The 23146-nt window shown below is 37.2% G+C and overlaps 1 protein-coding gene across 1 annotated transcript in view; it reads right to left on the reverse strand.

Annotated features, from left to right (window-relative positions):
• Window positions 1-3251: 3251 nt before the first annotated feature.
• The window catches only part of ERICH1 (glutamate-rich 1), a 79822-nt gene continuing 59927 nt past the window's right edge, over window positions 3252-23146 (reverse strand). Inside the window, exons 5-7 of the mRNA XM_010566760.1 lie at window positions 14606-14983; window positions 11955-12149; window positions 3252-7349 (exon numbers count right to left, since the gene is read on the reverse strand). Of these exons, the coding sequence (XP_010565062.1) occupies window positions 7276-7349; window positions 11955-12149; window positions 14606-14983 (647 nt within the window). The 3' untranslated portion in view covers window positions 3252-7275. The remainder of the gene's footprint in view (window positions 7350-11954; window positions 12150-14605; window positions 14984-23146) is intronic.

Below are 23146 nucleotides of genomic sequence, written 5' to 3' on the forward strand. Positions count from 1 at the left end.
ACAGAAAACAGTGGCTAGTGAGGGACTACTTAATCTAGTGAAGAAAAGCATACCAAGAACTAATGGCTGAAGGTTAAATCTAGACAAATTCAAATTTAAAATGTGGCACATGTTTCTAACTGTGAGAGTGACTGAGTACTGGAATAAATGACCAGAGAAGGGGCTATGTCTTCATTTCCTGATGTCTTTAAATCAAGCTTGCCTGTCTCTGCAGAAGACTTGCTTTAGCAAAAACCACAAATTGTGCTTTTGTCAGACTGAAGTTACTGGTCTTCACCCTGAAGTAAAAGGAAAATTTATGACCAGGGATCTAGATGGGGTCAGAGAAGATAATCTCATGTCCTTTTTAGTCTTACCCTCTATGAATCTATCAATTTACTGAGTACAGAGAAAAAACTTTCTAAGTGACTTTTACCATCTGGATAACAATGTGATCTGCAGCAGATTGTAAATCACCCAGTAATAAATATATGTCAGAAACTATTGAGATGAATATAGTCTTGCAATGCCTTCTAATTTAGAAATTTAGAGTTATTTAATATTTTACACTTTAATTTTATACTGGGTAATTGAATTAATGTGAAAGGGTTAAGCAGACAGGCTAATGAAACACTGTACCATGTACTTAGCTTAATGTGGTTGGAAAAATCAATGCACTTTGGTCTGTCAGTTAGCAATCACAGATTTAATTGAATAACATGTCAAGTATTTTAAACTGTTTACCAATGTAAATAGAATCCAGCACTATAGTAATGGTAATAAGCTAAGATGCTTTCCCTGAATTCCAATCAGATTTGAACATGACCTTCATTTTAAGCTCCAACATGCCAGACAGAGATCAAACAGCTATCATTATGTCTACAGAGTTTGGTGATTACTCTTGTGATTCCGCAATAAATATATTTGCTCTTGATTCACTCTTTAGAACACAGGCAATGGGTAATCAGTTTGATATTCCTAGCAATGGTTACTCCTCTCTGCATTTATATTCACTTCCACTTCATTATTATTGCTGGGATGAGGACTAAATCACACAGCAATCTTCTACTGAGCCTACCTCAGAAGTGGCAGAGGCCACTTTGTGCATGATCGCATGAAAGGAACAAGAGGAAGAGCAGGAGAAGCAGCTCCTTAGCTTGTGTTGGGTGAGTTCCAAGCACAGCTGTACAACTGCTCCTTACTCTTCTTCTCCTTCTCCCTTTTACTACTCCCAGGCAATGGCTTCCCAATGGAAGGTATGAAAGCAGCAAGGAGCGAGGGTCACAGCCCTGTCCAAGTTGAAGGAGCTTGCCACTGCCAGACCAGCACCAGGGGCGGGTGATGATTTAGTCATGCAACATGTACGTTACTGTCCCTTTCTCAGATGCAGTAAATGAATTTTTTTTTACAAGATCCAGATGCCTGCAATGCAGGTGTTTCCATCTGACCTACCTGTTAATTCTCCCATAACAGTCAACGTAAAGACATAAGTTCTCCTATTTGTACCATTGTTCTTATCCTAAAATAGATGTCTAGAAGCAATCAGTTATATTGGGCTGTACAAGTATCTATTTCGTCCCAGTGATTATAAAGTTCTTTAGGATAGGCAGCTCAGATGGAAACATTTATTCTGTAGACATCTGAAGTTAGGAGAAATTAATCCCACCCTGCATGCCCTCCAAGCTCTCCTTAGCAAGCTGCACATGAACACTGCCTCCAAAGTGTCTACTAGGGAGAACCAGGTCCCTGTTTTACTAGACTGATCATGTGCGCAATGTAAAATTATTATGCCATTTTTAACTATCAGCAGCCTTGCCTATATGTTCTAGCATATTCTTGATTGTAATTAAGTCTATTACATTCCCCTAGCACGTTGGCACCTCAGATGTAATAGAAATTTGCTGTGCTGGGTGCTGTGCAGCAGCCCAAGCCCTGCATCAAATTGCTACTAGTTTAAGAAAGGAGAAAACAGATGAGAAAATAGGCAGATTGATGTAGGAGTACACAGATACAATAAGGCAACATCAGTCAGCAGAGTAAGCAGTTGCCTTAGCACACTGCTGACCCTGCTGTTGCCAAGCTTTTGGGCAGCATCATGGCAAAGGACAGTTTTAAAGAAGGAATGGAAGGTGATAGAAAGACTGCTCTGTAGAGAGCTGTGGAAGGCATTGTGGGAAAAAGCACAAATGTGTTAATCTGAAAATATAGCACATGGGTGATGGAAGCTAATACCAGAGGCTGAGAAGATGGAAGAATCATCTGTGCACTGACTGAGGGACTGAGAAGACTGGCAAAGATCTTGAAGTGAAGAAAAGCAGCCTCTACTTGATGCAATCCAAAGCAGCCTAGGGTTGATGCAAAAGAAAAGAAGGTATTGAACCACAGATTCATTCCTTCTCTGTTTTTGTGTAGTCCTCTTGAATCTTACATAACACTTTTTTGTGTGTTATGTATCCTAAAACAGGATGTAGCATTGCAGTAATAACGTAAAAGAGAACTACAGCTTGCTTACACGTTTTACAAATGTATACAGTTCATTAAAATGACTACAGACTATTAATTCTACGAAGTTAAGCACTCAACTTGGTGAATGTACTTATTAAAGCTATATATTTGACCTTGACTGACTGTGGTACATACACACTGTTTTCAAATAATCATAAAATATATATTTTTTTACCTAGATCGTGAGAGATAGGAAACATATACCGCACCTGTAAATTTCTGCTTCTCCTTTATACTTATGTAGTGTTTTCCCCCATGGCTTAATTTAGCATATATCTAGCAGTTTAAAAATTGACATTTTTTTCATCTAAGAAAAACATATATTAAAAATTGTGAAATACTCAGACATTATAATTAGCCTATTCAACAAAATTTACTTAGATGCAATGCAGAGGATAAAGTAGTTAACACTGAAGCTAAATTAGCTGCATAAACATGTGCAATGCAGCCCTCCTTAGGTGCAATCTAGGGCTGAAGCAATTAATCACAAAATCTACATAGCTACAACATAAGGTTGGCCTAAATATTAAATACAATGCATTTTTCCAATCTTACAGTTTGCTGTTTTTTTCACTATGATTCTTTGTTATTATACTTAATGTGTAGCATACTGTACAAGCATAACACACCACTTTCTACTCCATGGCTGTGGACTGGTTTTATGATATACCAGATATTACTGAGTGAAGTATGTTTTCTTTGGTCAAAGACAGCTTAACAATTTTCTGCCTTCATGCTGTCACTCACCACTTGTTTCCTTCCTTATCTTTTTTTTTAAAGCCTTTTTTTCCCCCATGTCATTTCAGAGATTCAGCCTACTGAGTAGTACCCCCTGCACTGGTGCAGGGGAGAAAAGCCACCTGTCATAGAAAATCCATTAAGGAATTTATAACTCTACATGATTGTAAAGTACTATATAAAATATTGTACCATTTATGAAGCAGTAAAAACCTGTAACATTAGAGACTGATTCCCACATTACATATCCACAAAAGAAAGAATTAGGGTCTTACAGGCAATTTTGAGAATAAAACATGTACCTATATATAGACATAATGGCTTTGAACTCATACCCTTGCATACACGTGTAGTGACCAGGTATTCACTACTACTGATGCCCAAAACTACTCCAGCCTCTGTGGTGTTCCTTGTACACAGAGCCTAGGGAAGGGACCACCACCTACTCAGAGCCTGATTTCTCTCCCACTGTGCTGCTGTTCCTTCCTTACTGTGTAATGTTTAATCATGCAAACTAGGAAGTTAAGTCTTGAAGCCACATGCAGGCGACTTTGTACTCGATCCTTAAATTCTTCCTACTGTTGGAGCCTGTGTAGGTTTTAAAAACAGAATTTTAAAGTTCTGTCTTCCCAGAAGTTTGAAATACGCTGATAAGGGCGTGTGTACAGTTCAGTCTGGAGTTCTCTGATGCAAAGTCCACTAAAAAAACTCTTCCATGCCTCAGAAATTCCATGATACTGCACAGTCATTAGACTGAATGATGTGGAAGAAGCAAAAATTCAAGGCCATCTCCTTTGCCAATTATGAGTTTAGCATTAAAATCCAAAGCGATAAATGTTTCATTGCTATGTTGAAGGAGCCACATATAGTGAAATGTAAAACACACTGTGTTCACTGGTGGATATTAATTTAAATTTTTCAGTTTTCATATCCCAGCCGTGTTGGTTATACCACTGCTCAAATAAACCATAAAAGGTGTAGGGATATTCAGTGCCATTTTTTTAAGAGAAGCAGCACAGAAAAGTGACCAGGTATTAGAATTCTTGTGTATGAAATATTTTTGACTGCAAACAGGATGTTAAAACATGGTACCAAACAATCCTTCCACCCTGCCATTTTTAGTACATTGCCTAACTGATATTGTTATAGGATAAGTAATGTCCATTTCTTTTGCTTTTAAACTGTATCCATCTGCTGTATTCTTTCGTGTATTGCTCTTAAGTGTCCTTATACAGGTTGCAGTTCAGCACACCATTGTTTGGCACGTTTGTTTCAGAAACAAACACATTCTTATGCGATTGCATTTATCTACAATGACAATCTACAATTTATCTGCTTGAATTTGGTCCAATTTTCTAAACTCTCCAACATCTCAGATTTTACTTTATCCTCTCTTCTTTATAATCCCTGTTAGTGTAATAGTGGCAGGTCTGGTAAGTGTAAGATTCAGCTCCTATCGCAGGTCATTTACAAAGACATCAGATATCACTGACTCTAACTAGCTACGCTCTGAAACTGTTCCCAGGCTTGCTTTGTTAGGACCAGCTGATTTCTGCACAGAATATAAGGCTGTTACAGTGGTTAAAGTAAAGGGAAAAAAGAGAGACTGAAAGCAATCTGTTCCTCATTATTACCCGATTCAAGGAAAGCACATTTTTGACCTGAGAAATTTTACTCACATTCTGGGATTAGACTACTGATAGTACAAAATATTCTGTTTGGCAAAATACCCAAATCTGCTCCTCTGTATGCAGCTATTTAAAATTCATCTTAATTATAAAAAAATCACTTTAATATTATGAGAAATGGCCAACCACTGAAACAGAAACAATGAAGAGAAATCAAAGCAATAAACAAAGCTGTGACATGAGTGTGTGAGTGCTTGTGAAATGAGTGTGTGAATGTGTGATAGCATGTGTCAGGCTGGGATCCAGGAAAAATATCTTATATATAGGATAAATATATCTAGGATATATCCAGGATGCAGGCAGGGATATGAGAGAGGCTGGGGGCTTGTGCTGGTATTCGAGGGATCTGCGAATGCGGGTAAAGCTTGCGAATCCAGGAAGTGTAGGTGTGAGCTTTTTCACTCGTGAACTTCAATTCCAATCAGTCAGAGAAGATGACTGTACTCGTGTTTTATGTGAGTCCTGGCAGGGTTACTCATGGGTGTTGTTAAAGGCAGTGCCCTGTCTGTGGCAGCCTGCGTAGTCAGCCATGTAAGCATCGTGTGTGTGTCTGTCCGTGTGTGTGCACGTGTGTCCCTGAGATATGTGCTAAACCTCAGTACCACGTGAGTCTGGAAAGATGAAAGCTGCAGTCACCTCCATCGGCGTGGGATGGAGAGACATCCAGGTCTCCAGGTACACCAGCCTGGGATCCAGAGGACAAGGAGGAGGAATGCCCAGGTCCTGGGGTCCATCCAAGGCAGCAGCCTTGTAACATCCTTCAGTGCAGCCACTCCAGTATCAGAAATGCAGGCGCTACACTTGTTTGTATGGTCCTAATTTGACCTGGTTTGTACTTGTGTTTCAAAATACTGTCTTTAATTACATGATCTCATTTATTTTTTCATCTTCAGTGTATAGGACAGATGATGAGTTGCTGCATATCCTTTTTGTGCAGTTCCTAGGCCTCATTTACTGTATGACATTCAAACCTTAATCTGAGGATGAAGTGATTAACGTCCTGTGGGGTGTGTCAATAAAGTATCTAGGTGCTTCACACTCAAGTGATATTTTCCTCATTCTCCAGATGTGGGACTGAGGCACACAACATCTCAGTGAAAAGTCACAGCTACAGTTCAGTACCTATGTGTTACCAAGGCAGGAGCATTAAAACAGGGAACACACTATTAGTTTCCCCTCTGCAAAGTCTGGTTTAAGTATCTTTCCTCTGAGATACAGACCTAACTCAAGTTCTCCCGAGCCGCACACAGCTGCATTAGCCATAAGACCATTTTTTCTGCACCTGCAATCCTTTAGCATGATACAGAACCCCTTTTAACTTCTTCAATTAATGAGAAATGGGTATGGCTGTATTTTTATTATAAATTTTTGAGCATCACTAAAACCAATGCCTTGCAATAGGATATATCAGGCAATATAATAAAAAACCAAAAACAAAAACCCCATGCAATGTTTATACAGTCTACTCAGTAATATATCTACAAGCACATTTTGGAGGATATAAAAATGTTGCCCCTATCCTACTGATGAGGAAGCTAACACACTAAAATATGAGAAATGGTTTGCTCTGTATCACCTATCAGGTGAATGACTCAGCTGAGAGAAGAGCCTCTCACTTATGAAGCATTTTTTTCTTCAGAATTCCAAAACATTTTACAACCATAGATATTATCTACTGTATCATCTACACATGGGTAAATTCAGTTGCAGAAAGCCTATACAGTAATCAGTGAGAGAACCTAGTCCCGTAATTCTGCCATCAGTGAAGCCCATCAGATTATAACAGGCTGGGCCGTGGAATAGTTCTGAAATGCCATCCAACCTTCTCCAAGCTCCAAGAAATATCTACACAACCCACATGTAGAAATTTATCTGTTTCCATAGTTTAGCAGTTTATTCAGCAAAAATACATTCATCAGACATATTGTTGCTTAGATTTAAATATAAAAATATATTTCTGGTTTTCAGGTAGAGATATATCAGATAAACAAGAAAAAACAAAACTTCCAGAAAGGCACAATCAATTTATAAACAACAACAAAAAGATACTATACTTGTTAAACAAAATACTTGATACAGACTTTATGATTCCAGATAAGTCCCTTATCCCAAAGCAAAATGTACATACTAACCCAGCTGAAGACTCAGGCCACACAGCATATGCATATTCTTGACCAACCAAACGTAAAAATCACATGTAGTTATACCCTGTTTATTGTCTTCTGGAGTTTATAACACAGAAAAATAATTCATTTACCTGAAGGTGTAGAATGTGTATTGACACTGCTCTTCCTGAACAATTGCTACTTGGTTAAGAGTTTGTATGTTAAATTTTAACCCTGGGCATATGGACACAGGCAAGGCTTTATTTCCTGTTCTTCACAGGAAGGATATCTGTAATCCAGTAGTGAAACAGAGACGTGACTATCTTGGTATGATCTGAAACAAAGAAAACACATTCCTTCTGAAATACCTCTATGACATTTCTGAAGATTAAAGAAAAAGACTTGTGCAAACATCTGTTTCCATTTGATATTAGCATGTCAGTAAAACCAATGCAGATATTGGAGCTTGAAGACTAATACATATGAATTTCTAGATAAACAAGTGCATTTTGTTTTAGGAGGTCAGTTATTTGTATGAGAAACAATTGTGGTTCTGTATTTTGGAATGTCCTGTTTGTTATGATTCAGTAATTCAGAAAAAAAGGAGATTGAAATGACATGATCATATGGGTAGGGCTAAAAGAATGCAATCTTCTCCACTACTTTCTGTCTGGAGAGTAATTTCGCACATTATTATTTAACTTACAATAGCACCTGGAAGCCCTAGTTGAGAAAGAGTCGTTTTGTACAGAACAGCTGCATTAAAGCCTCAAAGTGCCATGGCTTCTGTCTTAATTCAGAGATTATCTATGTGACTTTATTTATTTTTAACAACAGGACTTTCTACGCATCTATCACATAATATCACATTTAAGGTGATTCTATAATGTTATGCTAATATAGCTTTCACATTTCATTTCCTTTACTTTGAATGTTCATTCAAAAAAAAAAAAAAAAGGTTACATTCAATCATTTTAAGCCTCTGTGTATCCAGCTTGTGCATTGTTGGCACACAGTAACTGTATTACTTCTAGTCTGCAAAATATAGCCCCCAGCCCCCTGCAATGGAGACATATATAAAGGACAACTCTCCAAAAAAAGGCAGTTAAAAGAAGCTTCTAGCTCTTCTGTGAGTGATAATTTCCTAGGCAACAAGGGAAGAGTATATTTGAGACTTGATACTCACCAACAAAGGGAAAATGTTAATAGATAATGGAATGAAGTTGATGAGATGAGTAGAAGCTGAATGAGTTCATAAATTAGGAGATAACGACTTTTTTTTTTAATTAGGCGATCACCTATGCTTTAATAATTGATGTGAAATGGGAATTAAGTAGCCCTCATTTCAAAAGCTACAGTTTCCTACCAGCAAATAGAGCATTACTTCCAGTCACACCTCTTCTTTGCCCACTGCACTGTGCAGGACCATGAAGGTGTCTGGCTTCCTTCTGCAAACAGCCACTGACTTTCTGACAGAGATCAGCCAAGCCCCCATCGCAAGAAAGGGGTGTCTATTTGACTTCTAAACATTCTCTTCCCTGCACTTATAGAAGACTTTAGGTAGAGGTAAGTACTTTTTGTTAAAGACTACCAAATAAGTGGAAATAGTAATAGGACATTTTGTTCTTTTTTACAGTCTGAGAACAATGACACTTTAAATAGCCATGTTCAGACAAAAACTCCTGACCAACCTCAACTTTGTACGATTGCTGAAGTACAAGGTCGAAGGTAACTTGATGGAGTAACTTGAAGCACAAAGTATAAGGTAAGTTGATGGAGGATGACAACTAGACAGAACAATCAGTATCTCTTAACCATAGAGATTTTCTTGTTCAAGTATGTTTTCTCATTTAAATGAAGGGTTAAAAATAATACCTTAATGTTGATAACTTTTCTGTTTCCATCTCCTTAGCAACTTCATCTTCTTGCAAAATTTTTCAGACCCTACCACCAACCTTCTTAGACCTTTCTTTCATATGACTGCAAATAGTGGGATCTAAGAGCTTAAGATAAACTTTTTTCTTCATCCTTTCTTTTTTCTTTTGCTTGAACCATGAGTCCCCTAGCATGAGTAACATGCTAAGAGGTGTGAAGGAAATACCAAAACATGGTCTTGAACCAGTGGTTTTCAATTTGTGGTCTGCAGACTTGGGGCAGCCCACAGCTTTACTCTAAAGGGTCTGTAAAATGTTACCAAGAAAAGCAAATTTATCATCAGTAGGCATAAACTTCCCAAGTGGGACTTGGTAGCCCCAGTGGAAAACTAGATTAAACCATAACATATATATATCTGAGGAAGTGAAAGATGTATAATGGTATGTTTACTTTGTAAAGTTTATTAATGGAGAATGTGCACTTACATGAAAGAGATGGATTATTTCTCTTTTTTTTTCTACTGTTTCCAGCCTTGAATTAAAGATAAAACTCAACAAAACATAGCACCCATTATTATTCCTTTGATGCTGGCATCTTAAGTAAAATCATAACCACGGGAAAAGGGTTAACATGCTGCTTCTTGAACTACAGGGAATAAAATAGATTTATTTTGTAAAAATAATACACCTTGCTAAAATTAAGAAAAATTATTTTCTTTTCACAATGTTAATAAGGAATGACCTTTTTTCTAGTCCATCATGCCCCAGTAAAAATAAACAAAACAGAAAAAAGACAAATTTGCAAAAAAACCTGAGAATACTATGATGTACTGTACATTTTTATCTTCATAAACTTGAATTTGCTGAGACACAAGTTTTTGTAATAACTTTTATCACCTGTTAATTGGGAATGAAGTCTAAAGTTTAAAAAAACTGGGCAAGATGACCTATTTTTAAGCCAAAAGTAAGAAAAAAAGTATAATTAAAAGCCTAATTCAAGGTACAATTTCAGAGTACTATATTCTCACTCACAGAAATTCCTGAATTACAAATGGAATGTATTATTAAACTCTGCTGAGGCAAATTAATATCTAGCACGTGTTTAATTATCCTTTAATAATTTATAACAATGTATTTTCCTCTTTCTTATGTTGTTGTACCTCATAAATATCAAATCAACTCTACAGTTACACCACTGTGAACTTGGAATGAGCCCGGAGTGACAACAGTTACTAGGAAAAAAAAAAAATCAACTGGAAGAGTAAACATTTTCAGACTCTATCAGCAGAAACAAATGAATTTTAAAAATCACTCAGAAAATTGTCTTCTGCTTTTTCAAGTGACAAATACATACATCAGAAAATTAGGGTAGTTGCACGGGTTTGTTTCTAACTTGCTTTTGTTTACTTTTCTTTCTTCAGTTTGACATTTCTACTATACAAAAGTAAACAGAGTGGCTTGCCTCAAGGCTGCAAAACCAAACAGAGTTCTTACTGTATTGAGTAGAATTTGGATAAAGCCTGTAAGGAACATCCTGAATGTGGTCACTTCAGCAGCTCCATTTTGGTTTAATCAACAGAAGCTGAATTAGGTTATTTAATAAAGGGCCAATACCATTACCACTATTCCTGCTGAGTCCTACCTAGTTTGCAAATGTGTATTACATCCAATGAGACTATCTGATTATAATTAAGATCATAGAATCTAGGCTTGAAATTAATTATTGAATGCACAGAAGGATTTTGTTCCATGTATATGTGGATACTTCAGATCTATAAGAACCTTAATGGTTGTCATACTCCATATCTACACTTTAAAGAATACATATGTACTTTTGTAAGAGTGTCCTTTTCAAAATGTATCAGTTAACCAACTCTGCAGGCAGGAATTCTCTTTTTTCTGTGTTTTTACAATGCACAGCATGCAGTAGGCTCCAGTCGTGACTGGGATCTTTAGCCACTGTCATGCAGTAAAGTATTTAATGACGTTACAAGCAGTAGTCTCTTCTTTGAATGTTATTGCTAAGCCTCTGACGGCTATGATCTTATTTACTCTGTTACCACGCTACTACCAGCTCAGTCATTACTCTTCAAAAGACTTAGAGCACAATCTAAAATGGCTGAGATTCTCTCGTGCCATAGCAAGTGCTCTCAACTCTGATTAAATTATTTGGGAGGCAAGAAAATTCAGCACATCTTGTAGATTTGGCTGATGCCGCAACTCATGGACTAATGACAAGTAACAATGGCTGTTTAAATGAAGATTACTTGGAAAATGAATTATTATATCGTCTATGGACTACATGCTGATCCCACATTCACTTGAGGAACTATTAACTGTCCAAGAAGAAACTCTACTAAAATTATAGGGATTATAATAGAGAACAAAAGGAGCATGAATGAAATCAGACTTGTGCCTCAGGGATGAAAAGATTTAGTAACAGAATAATTTTTCTTTTAATGAATGACTTTATAATATCATTTATTATAAAGAGTGACTTCATGTTTTTACGTAATCAACAGTATTTTTTAGAAACTTAAACCAGAGATTTATATTTAAACAAAAACAAAGCTGTAAGGCAAACTTTGGTATGCAAAATCTATGTGTTAAAGAAGCCATGTAGGTGACTGAGAAGAAATGAAATAATGGACTTTATTGATTCTTATGCATGTAAAATTAATCCTTAACTGGATGAGTAGAATCTCCAAGATAAACAAGTTAACTCCTGTGATATAAGAAGTCTACAATGCATTAAAAATATGCTTTAAACCTGATTAAATCTTAAAACAGTTAAGATTTAAAAAATACTGTTTTAAGACCCTGAATCATCTTGTACTCTTTAGTTGCTGCAAAGTATGCAGTTTCTGTATTGATCATAACCAAACAAGAAACAGGGAAAATCACTGTATTTTCAGTGGGAACTATGCTTTCAAATCTTATATAAGCATATATGTACCACTATATATTTATTTACTGCTTCCTAATAAAAAAACCTGTGACAAAACTGAATTTTAATACACACAAGAAAGGACATCAGTGAATGAACATAAGTGAATGGTACCTACCAGGAGGCATCATGGATTGTTCTTGGAATTGTTTCAAAGTATCCTTCAATCTCTCGATATCCTGGAGCAATACAAGGGATTTCAGCTGATGTAGAAGAGTCACATCTGAGGAAGAGATGGTGCGAGATTCAAGATATTGTAAAAGCTCTTGGGCAGTTGCTGAATTTACAGCAGAATCCGTGCATTCTGATTTATCTGGAAAAACAATTGGAAAACTACATTAAAAATATTCAATGAGCACAGAGTATTTTCCTTATGATACCTTCTTTTCAAAGACAGCATCTTCCTTTTTAGTACAACTTACAAACAAATATCAGGTACTAAAGAGCAGCTTGCTCCTCCCATTTTTCATTAAATATTAAAACAATGGTAAGAGGGGTAAGTATCAAATTTAGAAAGTAAAAAAGGACAAAACGATTCATAGTGACAGGAATACAATAGAAATCTAAATTTTCAAGATTAGCACGGGAAGAAGGTGTGATGAAGAAACCATACTGTGGCCAAAGCACTGTGTTTTTGCTTTCTGCACACTACTTATTATAAAAATGCACACACATGTGGAGACAGGGAACAACTCTGTGGTACTACTGCAAAGCACTTCTGGAGGCATCCAATTATCTTGTTATTGTACTTTTACGTTTTTATTTTAAAAGCACATATTACAGCATGCAAGACAACAGAGAAGGACATACATTGTTTCTACAGTACTGAAGCATAAATTCATTCTTCCATTCCAGTAACAATGTATAGTCTATCCCTTTAATCAGACTGTCTTTAATTCTTCTGGCTTTTACCAGCAAGCCAGCTGAGAAGAACAGATTTCTCCCGATTCAGCTTTCTGACATAAGTATAAGAAGTATAATCCAATGTGACCATTTGAAAATGCTGCTAAAAGCAATGGCTTCCAATTTTATCTAAAAAAATAGGGAGTGTTAAAGTCACTCAACTAGAAAAGGCAAACAGCATAATGTCAGATCTATATATAAACTGGGATTTGCCTAACAAGAAAGTTAGTCACACTCTGATTTATGGATGTGACATCTTATCTGCAGATGAACTTTCTTTTACCGGAGAATTTCTCTCTGTGGATTCCAAGGTCCTCAGTGGCTCAACCTTCCAATCTGCAGGTTCGACTCCAGGCCCAGTCAGTCTGTCAACTACTGCTAAAACCTTAACTTTACTTTCAGGAAAGCTGGAAGCTCCACGCTTTTTCTTAAAATTCAACATGCAACAGAGCTGTGGAAAATTGATCAGGTTTCTGTTCTGGGTCATGTATTAACAGCAGAACTGTTAACCCAGTTTGCAATCTTGCTCAGTTACTCTGGAGTTCCTCTACAGCAAATGCATGTAGTTTAGCCTACATTTACTTAGCCATACACTGAAGTAGTAAAATTCTTATTTTTGGTGATGGAAATACATTAGCCAGAAGGTAGGATGGATTTCCAATGCTAGGCTTAGTATGAAGACCTGACACAGCAGAAAAATTTTAACACTAAGCAAAGAAATTTCTATGTATAAATCTTGAGAAAAAATTAACATGAAATCCCTGATGTCATCTTAACAGGGTTTTTAAAGTAATTCTGTAGTCTAAAGATGAATTTTATGGGCCTAGAAGCTGACAGCTCTGACTTAAGATGTACTCATACAGGTAGGTAAACTGTTTAATATTCTTCATTCAGCTCCACAAAGACACTCAAGGCCATGCACTTTGAAAATTTTTTCACTGCTTTTTTCCAGTTTTACAAAACAATTATCATTTTAAAGCTATGTTCTGAGCTGAGCAACCAAAGGACACACCAGCTTGCCCTTAAGAAAACATATTCAATTCTAGATGATACCAACGTAATCTGGTGTATGTACAGATAAGTACTATAGTGCTTGCCATTAAAACTGTATTATCTCTGAAAGGCATTTATGACATAAGCAGCTTTTTAGGAAGGCAACGGAAGAAACATACAGTAGGAATTTCTCTGATTTTAGTGGTCGGATGAACATTCAGTAGGCCATTAGGGATAACATCCATACAGTCCTTTCTAAAGTGCTATGGAACGTGCATTGAGCATCAGTTCACATTCATCTAGTTCACAAGTGCTTTATGCCACTACACTTTCTCAGTGCCAACAATATCTTTCCCTTTCCTCTTGGATGCTGTCTGTCTAGATTTCCCTATATATTACAAATAAATGTCTTCCTGGGAAGGAGAACTTTCTGAAAAGTACGTTGGTTCAGAGATAGTAAGCATGAAAGTAGTTTGGGATCGCAATTATTGCCCTCATTTGAAGCTCTCTGAAAGCAAGTAATCCTCTGGATGTTTGCTTGCAGAGGAAAGAAGAATTTGGTCCATTTTAACCACTGCATTTACCCCAAGTGCATTAGAATGTTTTAAAAAAGAGCAAGGAATATTATGTATATTTTCAAAGACAGAGAAGCAAAAGGATTAGGACCACAGTTTTTTACATTGATGTGGATTCTTACATATTCATGTACACACCAGAAAATGGGACAAATAGTAAGTACTCACATGTCTTACTAAGTTCAAAAGAGACAATTCTCTAGTAGATTTGGCCCATTCTACAGCAATAATAAGTGCACATCTATTTTCCCCTACATGGTAAAACTCATGAAAAGAAAGGAGAATGAGTGGTACATACTGTCAGCAAAATAAATTTGTTGTGTTGCCTGCAGGAAGTCCAGAATGCTATCTGCCTTTTCATCTATGTCTTTTAAGCCTGCTGCTTCTTCTGTGTTGTTTTTGTCAGGCTGATATGTAAAATCGACACCGGTAGTTTTTGTTATCAAGCCAGCTGCTCTCATTTTTTCTTTCTGTCGCTTCTTTTTCATTTTCCTCTTTTTGTTTTTGCTTATTTTGGGACTGTCTATCTGCTGCAGCTGTAAATTATCTTGAACAATAGTCTCTTGCATTCCAGATTCTGTTTGTTCTCCATGTAAATTATTAGAGTTTTGCAAACTGCTCTTTTGTTTCTTCCTTCGAAGGCGCTTTCTCTTGGTTTGTCCTTGATATTCCTCCACTGCAGATTCAAAAGAGACAGGATAGTTGTAAATAAGAAGATCTGTAATAAGCATTCTGGAACTGCATACAATGAAATATTACTCCCTTCAAATTCTGGGATGTCTAAGTGGCTCTAACCTTACTTTTATGCTTAGAATGTCTTTCAGTGCTACAATATCAAAGCCAACTTTTCTGAATGCACTGAGTAAGAATACAAGTTCTTTTCCCTTCTGCTTTCAATAAAGACCGTACTCTCCTTTGTGCTACATACTTTACATCACATTTACTTTCTTAAGGTAGATAATATGGTTCTATACACAGAGTGAGGTCAAAAGAATTGCCAGGGTAAAAACCAGTACGGGCAGGCTGGGGGACATGGGATGAGAGAACTCCCCCAGGAGCCCCACACTACCAGTTGGTAGACTTGACCAAGAACGCAAGAAGAATGCATGTAATTCACAATAAAAGATGATAGTGCTTATATCGACAATATCCCTCCACGATAGCGCTGTGCCTTAAAAACACCAGCCATCTGTTTCTGATTCTTCTACTTTCTCCTCCTTAAACATCCTCCTCCTTTGGGATATATTACTGCTAGCTCAGCTTTGGACATCAACTTTATAGGGAAAGCATGCAAGGCATCAGTGACCTTGGCAAGTAATCTCTGATCTCTTTAATAGCCTGTCTTGGTTCTGTCATTCCCTTGCTACATTATAATTTCCTTACCAGCTAACTCTTCAAAAGGCTCAAATGTCAAGGGAAAGAAGTCCCTCTTGCTCTCCAAGACAGCCTTCATGCTTCTTTACTCAGATCTTATCCCTGTGCACAAAGTCTGAGTTCTGAAGTAATCTCTGACCCTGAACTGCCTCTCCCACACACTCATTTCTGAGTGTAAGCCCTCCTGGCACCACAGCAAGGGAAGACTGCCAGAATCCATCTTTCCTTTGCTGCACTGCTGCCGACGTCCACATTCATGCCGATAATAACTCCTTCCTAATTAACTAAAATTCCCTCTTTCATGGTCTAACAAAATCCTCCCATGTTTAAACATCATGGAGTGCAGAATGCCAGTGTTCTTCTAATATCTTGCTCTAGAAAGTTAAGCCATTTACCCTTCCCTCAACCTCTACCTGCATGTTTCTGAATTCCTCACAGTGCACCGAGCCCAGTGCTCTTATTTATCTGGTTTTAAGCCATTCTCTTACTTACTTGGTTTTCCACCACTTCCTTAGGGTCAAAGAATCTTTGCTTGGCTAATGCTGGTGTAATGCAGGAGAGACACCTGAAGCCCAACGCTTGTTACCAAATGATCTGCATAGTCTCCTGAACTGCCTCTGACATTCTCAGCTTCTTTGGCTTTCTCATCACTCCTCCCCCTACCAGTCTTTGCCTCTATTTTCTCCATGGTTGGAGGCTCTCTCTTTCATTTCTGTTTCTTTTTCTGTCTTGAACTCTGTCAGCTCTGAGCCACTTTCTCTCTTTAAATATCACTACAAGACTTTTAGTTCTTTAGCTGACAGATGACTCACTGCAAAGCAATTTTCCATACTTTCTATGAAGAAGGCTGCATAAAAATAAATTTGCTGTATTGTAATTGAACACTACAGCACGTTAAAGACACACCAAACGTCACCTCGTACCCACAGTGTGGAATGTTTTGCACGCATGGTATTTGAGCTAAATATCTTTATACATGATTTGGACATATGGGATGTGGGAAACATAATGTCTGTGTCATCCTGTAGGAATAAAATATCAGAACTGAAGGCAGATATGAATGGTGAAAGATGCTATAAACAAAACATCAATGTTTCATCTTAAGAACCAATTTGGATTTTCATGGGAGTATTTGTGTTATAATAGGTGAATTTCACTGTAAACATAGATACATTGTTCCATAAAATTTCTCAGCCCTCTGTTAACCTGAACCACACTGTTTGCTAATAAAGCTACTCTAATCTGTGCTTTCAGCAAAGTGGCCCAACATGCTCTTTAAGCATCGAAGAATCACTAAATCTCAGCAAAACTACAGCTTGTTGTGCAGCCAAGCACCCTCAATTGGTTTGAAGCCATTTGAAAAAAATGGTGCAGAAGGCAGAACATGGCTTAAGATAATTGATGTTTTGAGTCAAATCCAAAAGTTTGCTTATCCTTGGTAGCTCAGGACAGCAGAAGGTCTGAAGAGACCAGGGTGTCTGTCAAAAGGCAGAATGAATGCAGTCTTCCCATGTGTATGTTAATTACGATAAATATTCGACTGAAAGGAAATCAGAACTGTGCTGAGTTTCCTCCAACACAGAATACAAATCAAACACAAGACTTTACCTAGTTCTCCTGAGAAGTTAAACTGGCAGTCCTCTAGCAGTTTTTGTCATTCTTTGCCACATATTTTAATACCTCTTTAGTATCTACTGCTCCATGTGTGGGAGCTACTGGTGATTCAACATCAGGGACAGATGAAATTAGATGTTGACAAATGCAAAGCAATGCACACAAAAGGGATTAATTTGAATAACTCACTGCTAGGGTTAGAGTGAACTGTTACCAGCTCAGGAAAAACAAAACAAAAGCCAGACCTATGCATCAGTATGGGAAGCTCAATGAAAACATCTGCTCTGTGGGTATCAGTGATCAAAACAGCAAACACCTTGTTTGCATACATAAGAAAGAGGATGGAAAATAATAGGAAAAATATTCCCAAGCTATTATACAAATCTGTTGTACTCTTCAAGCTTGTAACGTTATGTTTCTTAGCATAATACCAGCACAGTAAGACTTTGGCAGACAAGAGGAGGACTCTCACAAAAATTACCAGAAAAAGAAGCTCCAAAAAGATTTGTATGATTTGACTTGAAATGAAGAGTAATAAAATGGGCTCTTGCGTGCCTCCTCATGCAAGAACAAGGTGACATCTAATTAATCTGAGCAGTTTCACAAACAAACAGAAGAAAGTAAATACTTGTTTTACAAACGGTACAGTTAGCTTACTGAATTCACATGTGTGTGGTATGCACAGGAGCCAAGAGCTTAATGGGATTCAAGAACTGGTTGTTTATAATCAGGTAGCCGTGCTGACTATATAACAGCTATGCTAAAATATAAATAAGGGTTGTGCAAGAAATATAAACCGTAATGTTTAGGTCACAGCCCACACAATGATCTTAACAAATGACATGTTCAGTGGGACTCACCTCCCACAACTAGCTGTCTGAAAAGAAAATACTTAGTGCATACTTAGACCTATGCTCCCTCTGAAAAACCAAGAGACCCTAGCTAGCATCTTCAGAAAGCAATTTACTTCATCCTAAACCAGCTGGGATGGAAATGCACCCTGAAGGTCTTAATCTCTCTCTCTCTCCCCCCATCCATTAACTACAAAGGAAATGCAGACAATGAATTTGAACTAGATACTTGCAACAACTGAGAAGAATTAGTCTCTTTTACAAGAATTAACAGTATAGAGGAAAGTGCTTCTTAACATGATTCTGCTCATCAGACTGATTTTTACTAATTAACAAAATCCACTGTTTTATGAAAAAAAGACTTTTGACTGATCCTTTACATTTCAAACCAGTAGGGAGGCCTGATAAAATTACAATAGATATGAATTTGGTTCCGGTAATTTTTCCCACTGACTAAAGAGGTTTGTTAAGTTAAAGCAGCATAATTATAACAAATGCAGGGAATATATACTACATAAGTAATCTTAGTAATGTGTTGAATACATACTTAAGCAACGTCGATAGGAATATCAGCTTTCGGACCATACTAACTATAGCCACAACTGCAGCTACAGCTTGTCCTAATTTCACAAGAGCTGATGATTCTTCTCCTTCTGTTCCATAATGGCCTGTCACCTCTCTCCCTCCTAAGACCCATCTCTGCTCCACAAGTGGCTTAATTTATCACATAATCCAATTATCCAGTAGCAATTGTCTTTAACCTGTTTAGTCTGGACTTAGTGCCCTCCCAGACTGAGCAAAGTGACTTCCAAACAGAATGCCCATATACATTTTCCAGCCATGGTCATCATTTCATAAGCATTTCTTTCAGCCTTAATAAGAACACCTTCCTCAGAAACTGTTCAGAGTTAAAAACAACCATTTTTGGTTTGTTTGGGTTTTTTTTCCCCTGGATAATTTTTAGTCTAGATTAGCTTGCTGATGCAGTTTACCATGCAGCTGCACAGTCGCACTAGCCTGACAGAATGATATGGAAGTAGGAATGAGTAGCCTGAAAAGGAAAGTCAGCACCAAAAGAAAGTCATCTTCTAACAGCCTATCTCATCTGGCCTGAAACTTTAAAAAGTTTTCTCCATGCAAACTGCATGTCTCCTTAACAGAATAGAGGCAGAAATATGTCAAAAAACCAGACTTAAAATGAAATAGAGGACTCAGTTTATAGATATTGCTTATTGAATTTTGGTAATGAAAAGTCAGCACATCCAGTTTATATCTTCAAGGAAAAAAAAGAAAATAATAAAAATAATGATTTACATCAAGACTCTGAATAAACTGACTTTTATTTATTAACTTCTATTATATTAGCAAGTTATTTTGTATTCATCGTCAGGGCAGCTGGAGACACAAAGAGATTAAATACAAAGCTTAGCATAGGCTAACAGCAGCAGCTGACTGTTCCTCCCATCCAGACTAACCATCAGCATAAACACATTGCTGGCAACTCTGTGACTGAAAAGATGAACTTCCTCAAGTTTATCTGTATTATTTCAGTTTCTTCAGACAATGGTGGATGGAAACATTCAGGGAAAGCATCATATAAGATAATGAAAAATGGGAGGCTATTTACATAGGTATCTGCAAGCCTAAGGTATACAAAGTTCCACAGCGTGCCAAACTGAAGTCTGGCTTCCAGTATCTGATAAAAAGCTAATGATACTAGGGATTTTTAAAAATCAGGTCCCTAAATATTATTAGAACAAACCTTTAGAACAGCAAATTAAAAAAAAGAGAGAGAGAAAGCAGACTGAGGAAAAGATAGTCAAAGAATATCTTCTGAGCTTTAGAAATCTGCTCTATAACGTGCCCATCATGACTCAAGTATGGCAGGTGGCTCTCCTGCTCAAGGACCAAGTTCCACAGTAGGCTTTCTGGATGTTGTTCATGGTAATTTTGTTCTTTTGCTCATCTGAAACAGGACATGTGCCTCTCCTGATTTTTCATCCAGTTTAAACTCTTTTCCTCCTCCTGATATACTGGATGGATTTTCCATGGTGTACCAAGCAGTCAATGCAGAGGAATTTAATTTTGGTTTAGGATCTTGCAAAGGAAAAATATAATGTGATTTTTAGTGCCAATTAAGATATCAGCAGCCACAATTTAGCCAAGAGTGAAAAGCTGTGGCTAACAAATGCAATAAAATGTAATGGTTCATTAGAATAAAAGCAAAACTGAAAAGATCTCAGAAGCAGAAGATAACGTTAATACTTTTACGCTCTTTTTAAAAAAAAATATGTTTCAAATCATCATTTGAAATCAGGAAAAAACCCACTTCAAAGGTTTTAAAAATCTACAACAGTTTTGATGTTGGAGAAAATTGCAAAACACTGGAAGCCGTTTAGGATACGGACTGTCTTTTATTTGTTCATTCATACTGTGTTTGTATACTCACAAATGAAGAATTCATATAAAACTGGCAAATGTTGCATATACACTGCCTACCACAACAGAGTAGTACCTCTTGGATTAAAAGCAAATCCAATTAACGGTAATGACAATAATAAGTAAAGGCAGATATCACTGTCTGCAACAGTCTTCAATCCTAATGTTTATCTGACTGTATATACAGATTAATTTCTCTTACTCATAAGCTATGACAAACTCCTGCCACAAGAGGAACCATACTTGGTCACAACAAACATCTACCTAGCACTATAACCTGTATCAAACAGTAGCCATACACCACATTCCAGATAAGGTGCACTTGGGATTTATAAAGCAGTATAATGATGTTCCTTCTTTTGTACTTTTTACCCTCATAGTTGCCATCATTTTAATGCTTTTTGACTGCTGCTGAGTGCTGAAATGTTGTTTTCACAGAGTTATTTATCATACTATAAAATCTTACTCCTGCTTGGTAACGGCCAGCTCCGAGCCCACTATTTTGCAGGTGAATTTTGACTGCTTAATTCTTCCTAAGGGCATCACTTGACAACTATCTAAAATGTGTATCATCTGCCATTTCTGACAAATCACTGAATCTGAGATTATATGCACACAGCTCTTGCCTTTAATGCAGTCAATATCTCTGTAGCCTTCAGGAAACCTTCTGACTTCACTGTTTGCTCTTTTTACTTGACCATCTATCGAACACAAGCCTCCAGTTGTGACCTCCCTTGTTTTGAGAACTGCTGCATTCTCTTAATCTACTTACCTATTCTGGGACTTTGCCTTTCATGCTATGTCTACGTGCCCCCTTTGGTGAGGGGCTTTATCAAAAACTTTGTGGAAATTCAAGGAAACCACACCAGCTGTAGCACCCTTAGCCACATATTTCCTGGCTCTTCAAAGAATTCCTAGATATGCATAGATTTCCTCTTTGCAAACCTTATGTAGATCTTTTCCATGCAGATCACTGGTTTTTGGGCATCCACATATCTTATTTTGCATTATAATTTGTGCTGAACTGCCTAAGGCAAACACCAGGATTACAGGGTTGCAGTTCTCTGGATGATTTAAGAACTGTTTTAAAAAACTGGCATCACACTATCCAGCCTTAAAGTCTCTGATAACAAGGCAATTCGAAAAAACAAGTGGTTATGCATCACTGTCAGTAATGTGGGCAATTTTTCTCCTTGAATTCTTTCAGAAATTTTAGGTGAATAAAATCTGGTACTGGTCATTTTATTTTATAATTTATTTTGTTGCATGACCATTAAATCACTTCAATTTCACCTATCATTTGAGAAAGCCCAAGAAGGAGTGTTCCAGCATGGGGTTCTCCCTAGTTTTTTCCACAGATAACATCAATGCAAAGAGTTTTTTTAACTTCTCTGAAACAGGCCTCTCGTAAGTATTCCTTCTACACCATGATCATTGGCTCAAGACTGGCAGGTGCATCACTCCTGATGCATCAGAAGTAAGACCTATTACTGGTTTTAATCCTTTGTACCAGTTGCTCAGATATTCCTTAGCCTGTCTTATCATGTTTTCACATTTAAATCTGTTTAAAACATCATTTGGGTGTGAATTCAGCTTTTTAAAAGACACCTACTTCTTTCTAACAACTTCCTTTACTCTGTTGTCTAGCTCTACTGTCTTGCCTTCGCTTTTCCTCAAGCCTTGCATGACAGGTGGTGGGCACTGGCCTTGAATATCACATATGGTATCCTTAAGTAGCTTCCACACCACCTGGTACAACTTCCTTCTCTTGACTGACCTTTTTAAGGTTCTTTTTAGTAAGTATCTTTATGTTTGTGTAGTGTCCCTTCTTGAAGTGGATAACTGTTATGGATTTTTTTGTTGTTTGGGGTTTTTTTGCCTTTTTTTTTTTTTTTTTTTTTTTTTGTTGTTGCTGTTGCAGTAGGATGTTGAACCTAATGGTTGCTGTTGCAATGTGCCTCTTGTGAACTAAACTCCATCCAGGACAAAGTCCCACCAACCAATGCCTTAGTTATTGACTGCGTCTAAAAACTGAGACTTTTCACAACATCCTGATGCGACAGTCACGTCATCTGAACAGGAGAAACTGAAGATCCCATTACTACTCTCTCTGCTGCTTCTCTGATATTTTACCATACAGTAATGAGTATTCACAGTCCTAGCCCGACCCATGATGAAAGAGACTTTAAGCTTGCTTTGCTTTTTAATATGCACACTCAGTCCACACACACATTGATCTAAGGCATCCAGGAGATATTTGAAACTACTCCTATGAATAAATTAATTTTGACAATAATGTTTCAGGCCTCCTGTCACTTTATGCAAAAAGCTATGCTTGATGAAGCCCCCAAGTTTTCTTAAATAACAACTTTTCTGATACAAATTCTGTACCCTTCAATGACTTTATTTTTAAGCAAAAGCAAATATTTTGATCTTTCTCATTATTATTATTATCATTATTATTATTTAAATTTCAAGCTCACTGTCTTCATTCATTTTGGCTTTTTTGGGGTGAAGTGCAAACAATCTGAGTCAGTCACCATTGTACAGAGGCATCACGC

This window comes from Haliaeetus leucocephalus, unplaced genomic scaffold (genome assembly GCF_000737465.1).
Source record: "Haliaeetus leucocephalus isolate CR32 unplaced genomic scaffold, Haliaeetus_leucocephalus-4.0 Scaffold217, whole genome shotgun sequence".
NCBI lineage: Eukaryota > Metazoa > Chordata > Aves > Accipitriformes > Accipitridae > Haliaeetus > Haliaeetus leucocephalus.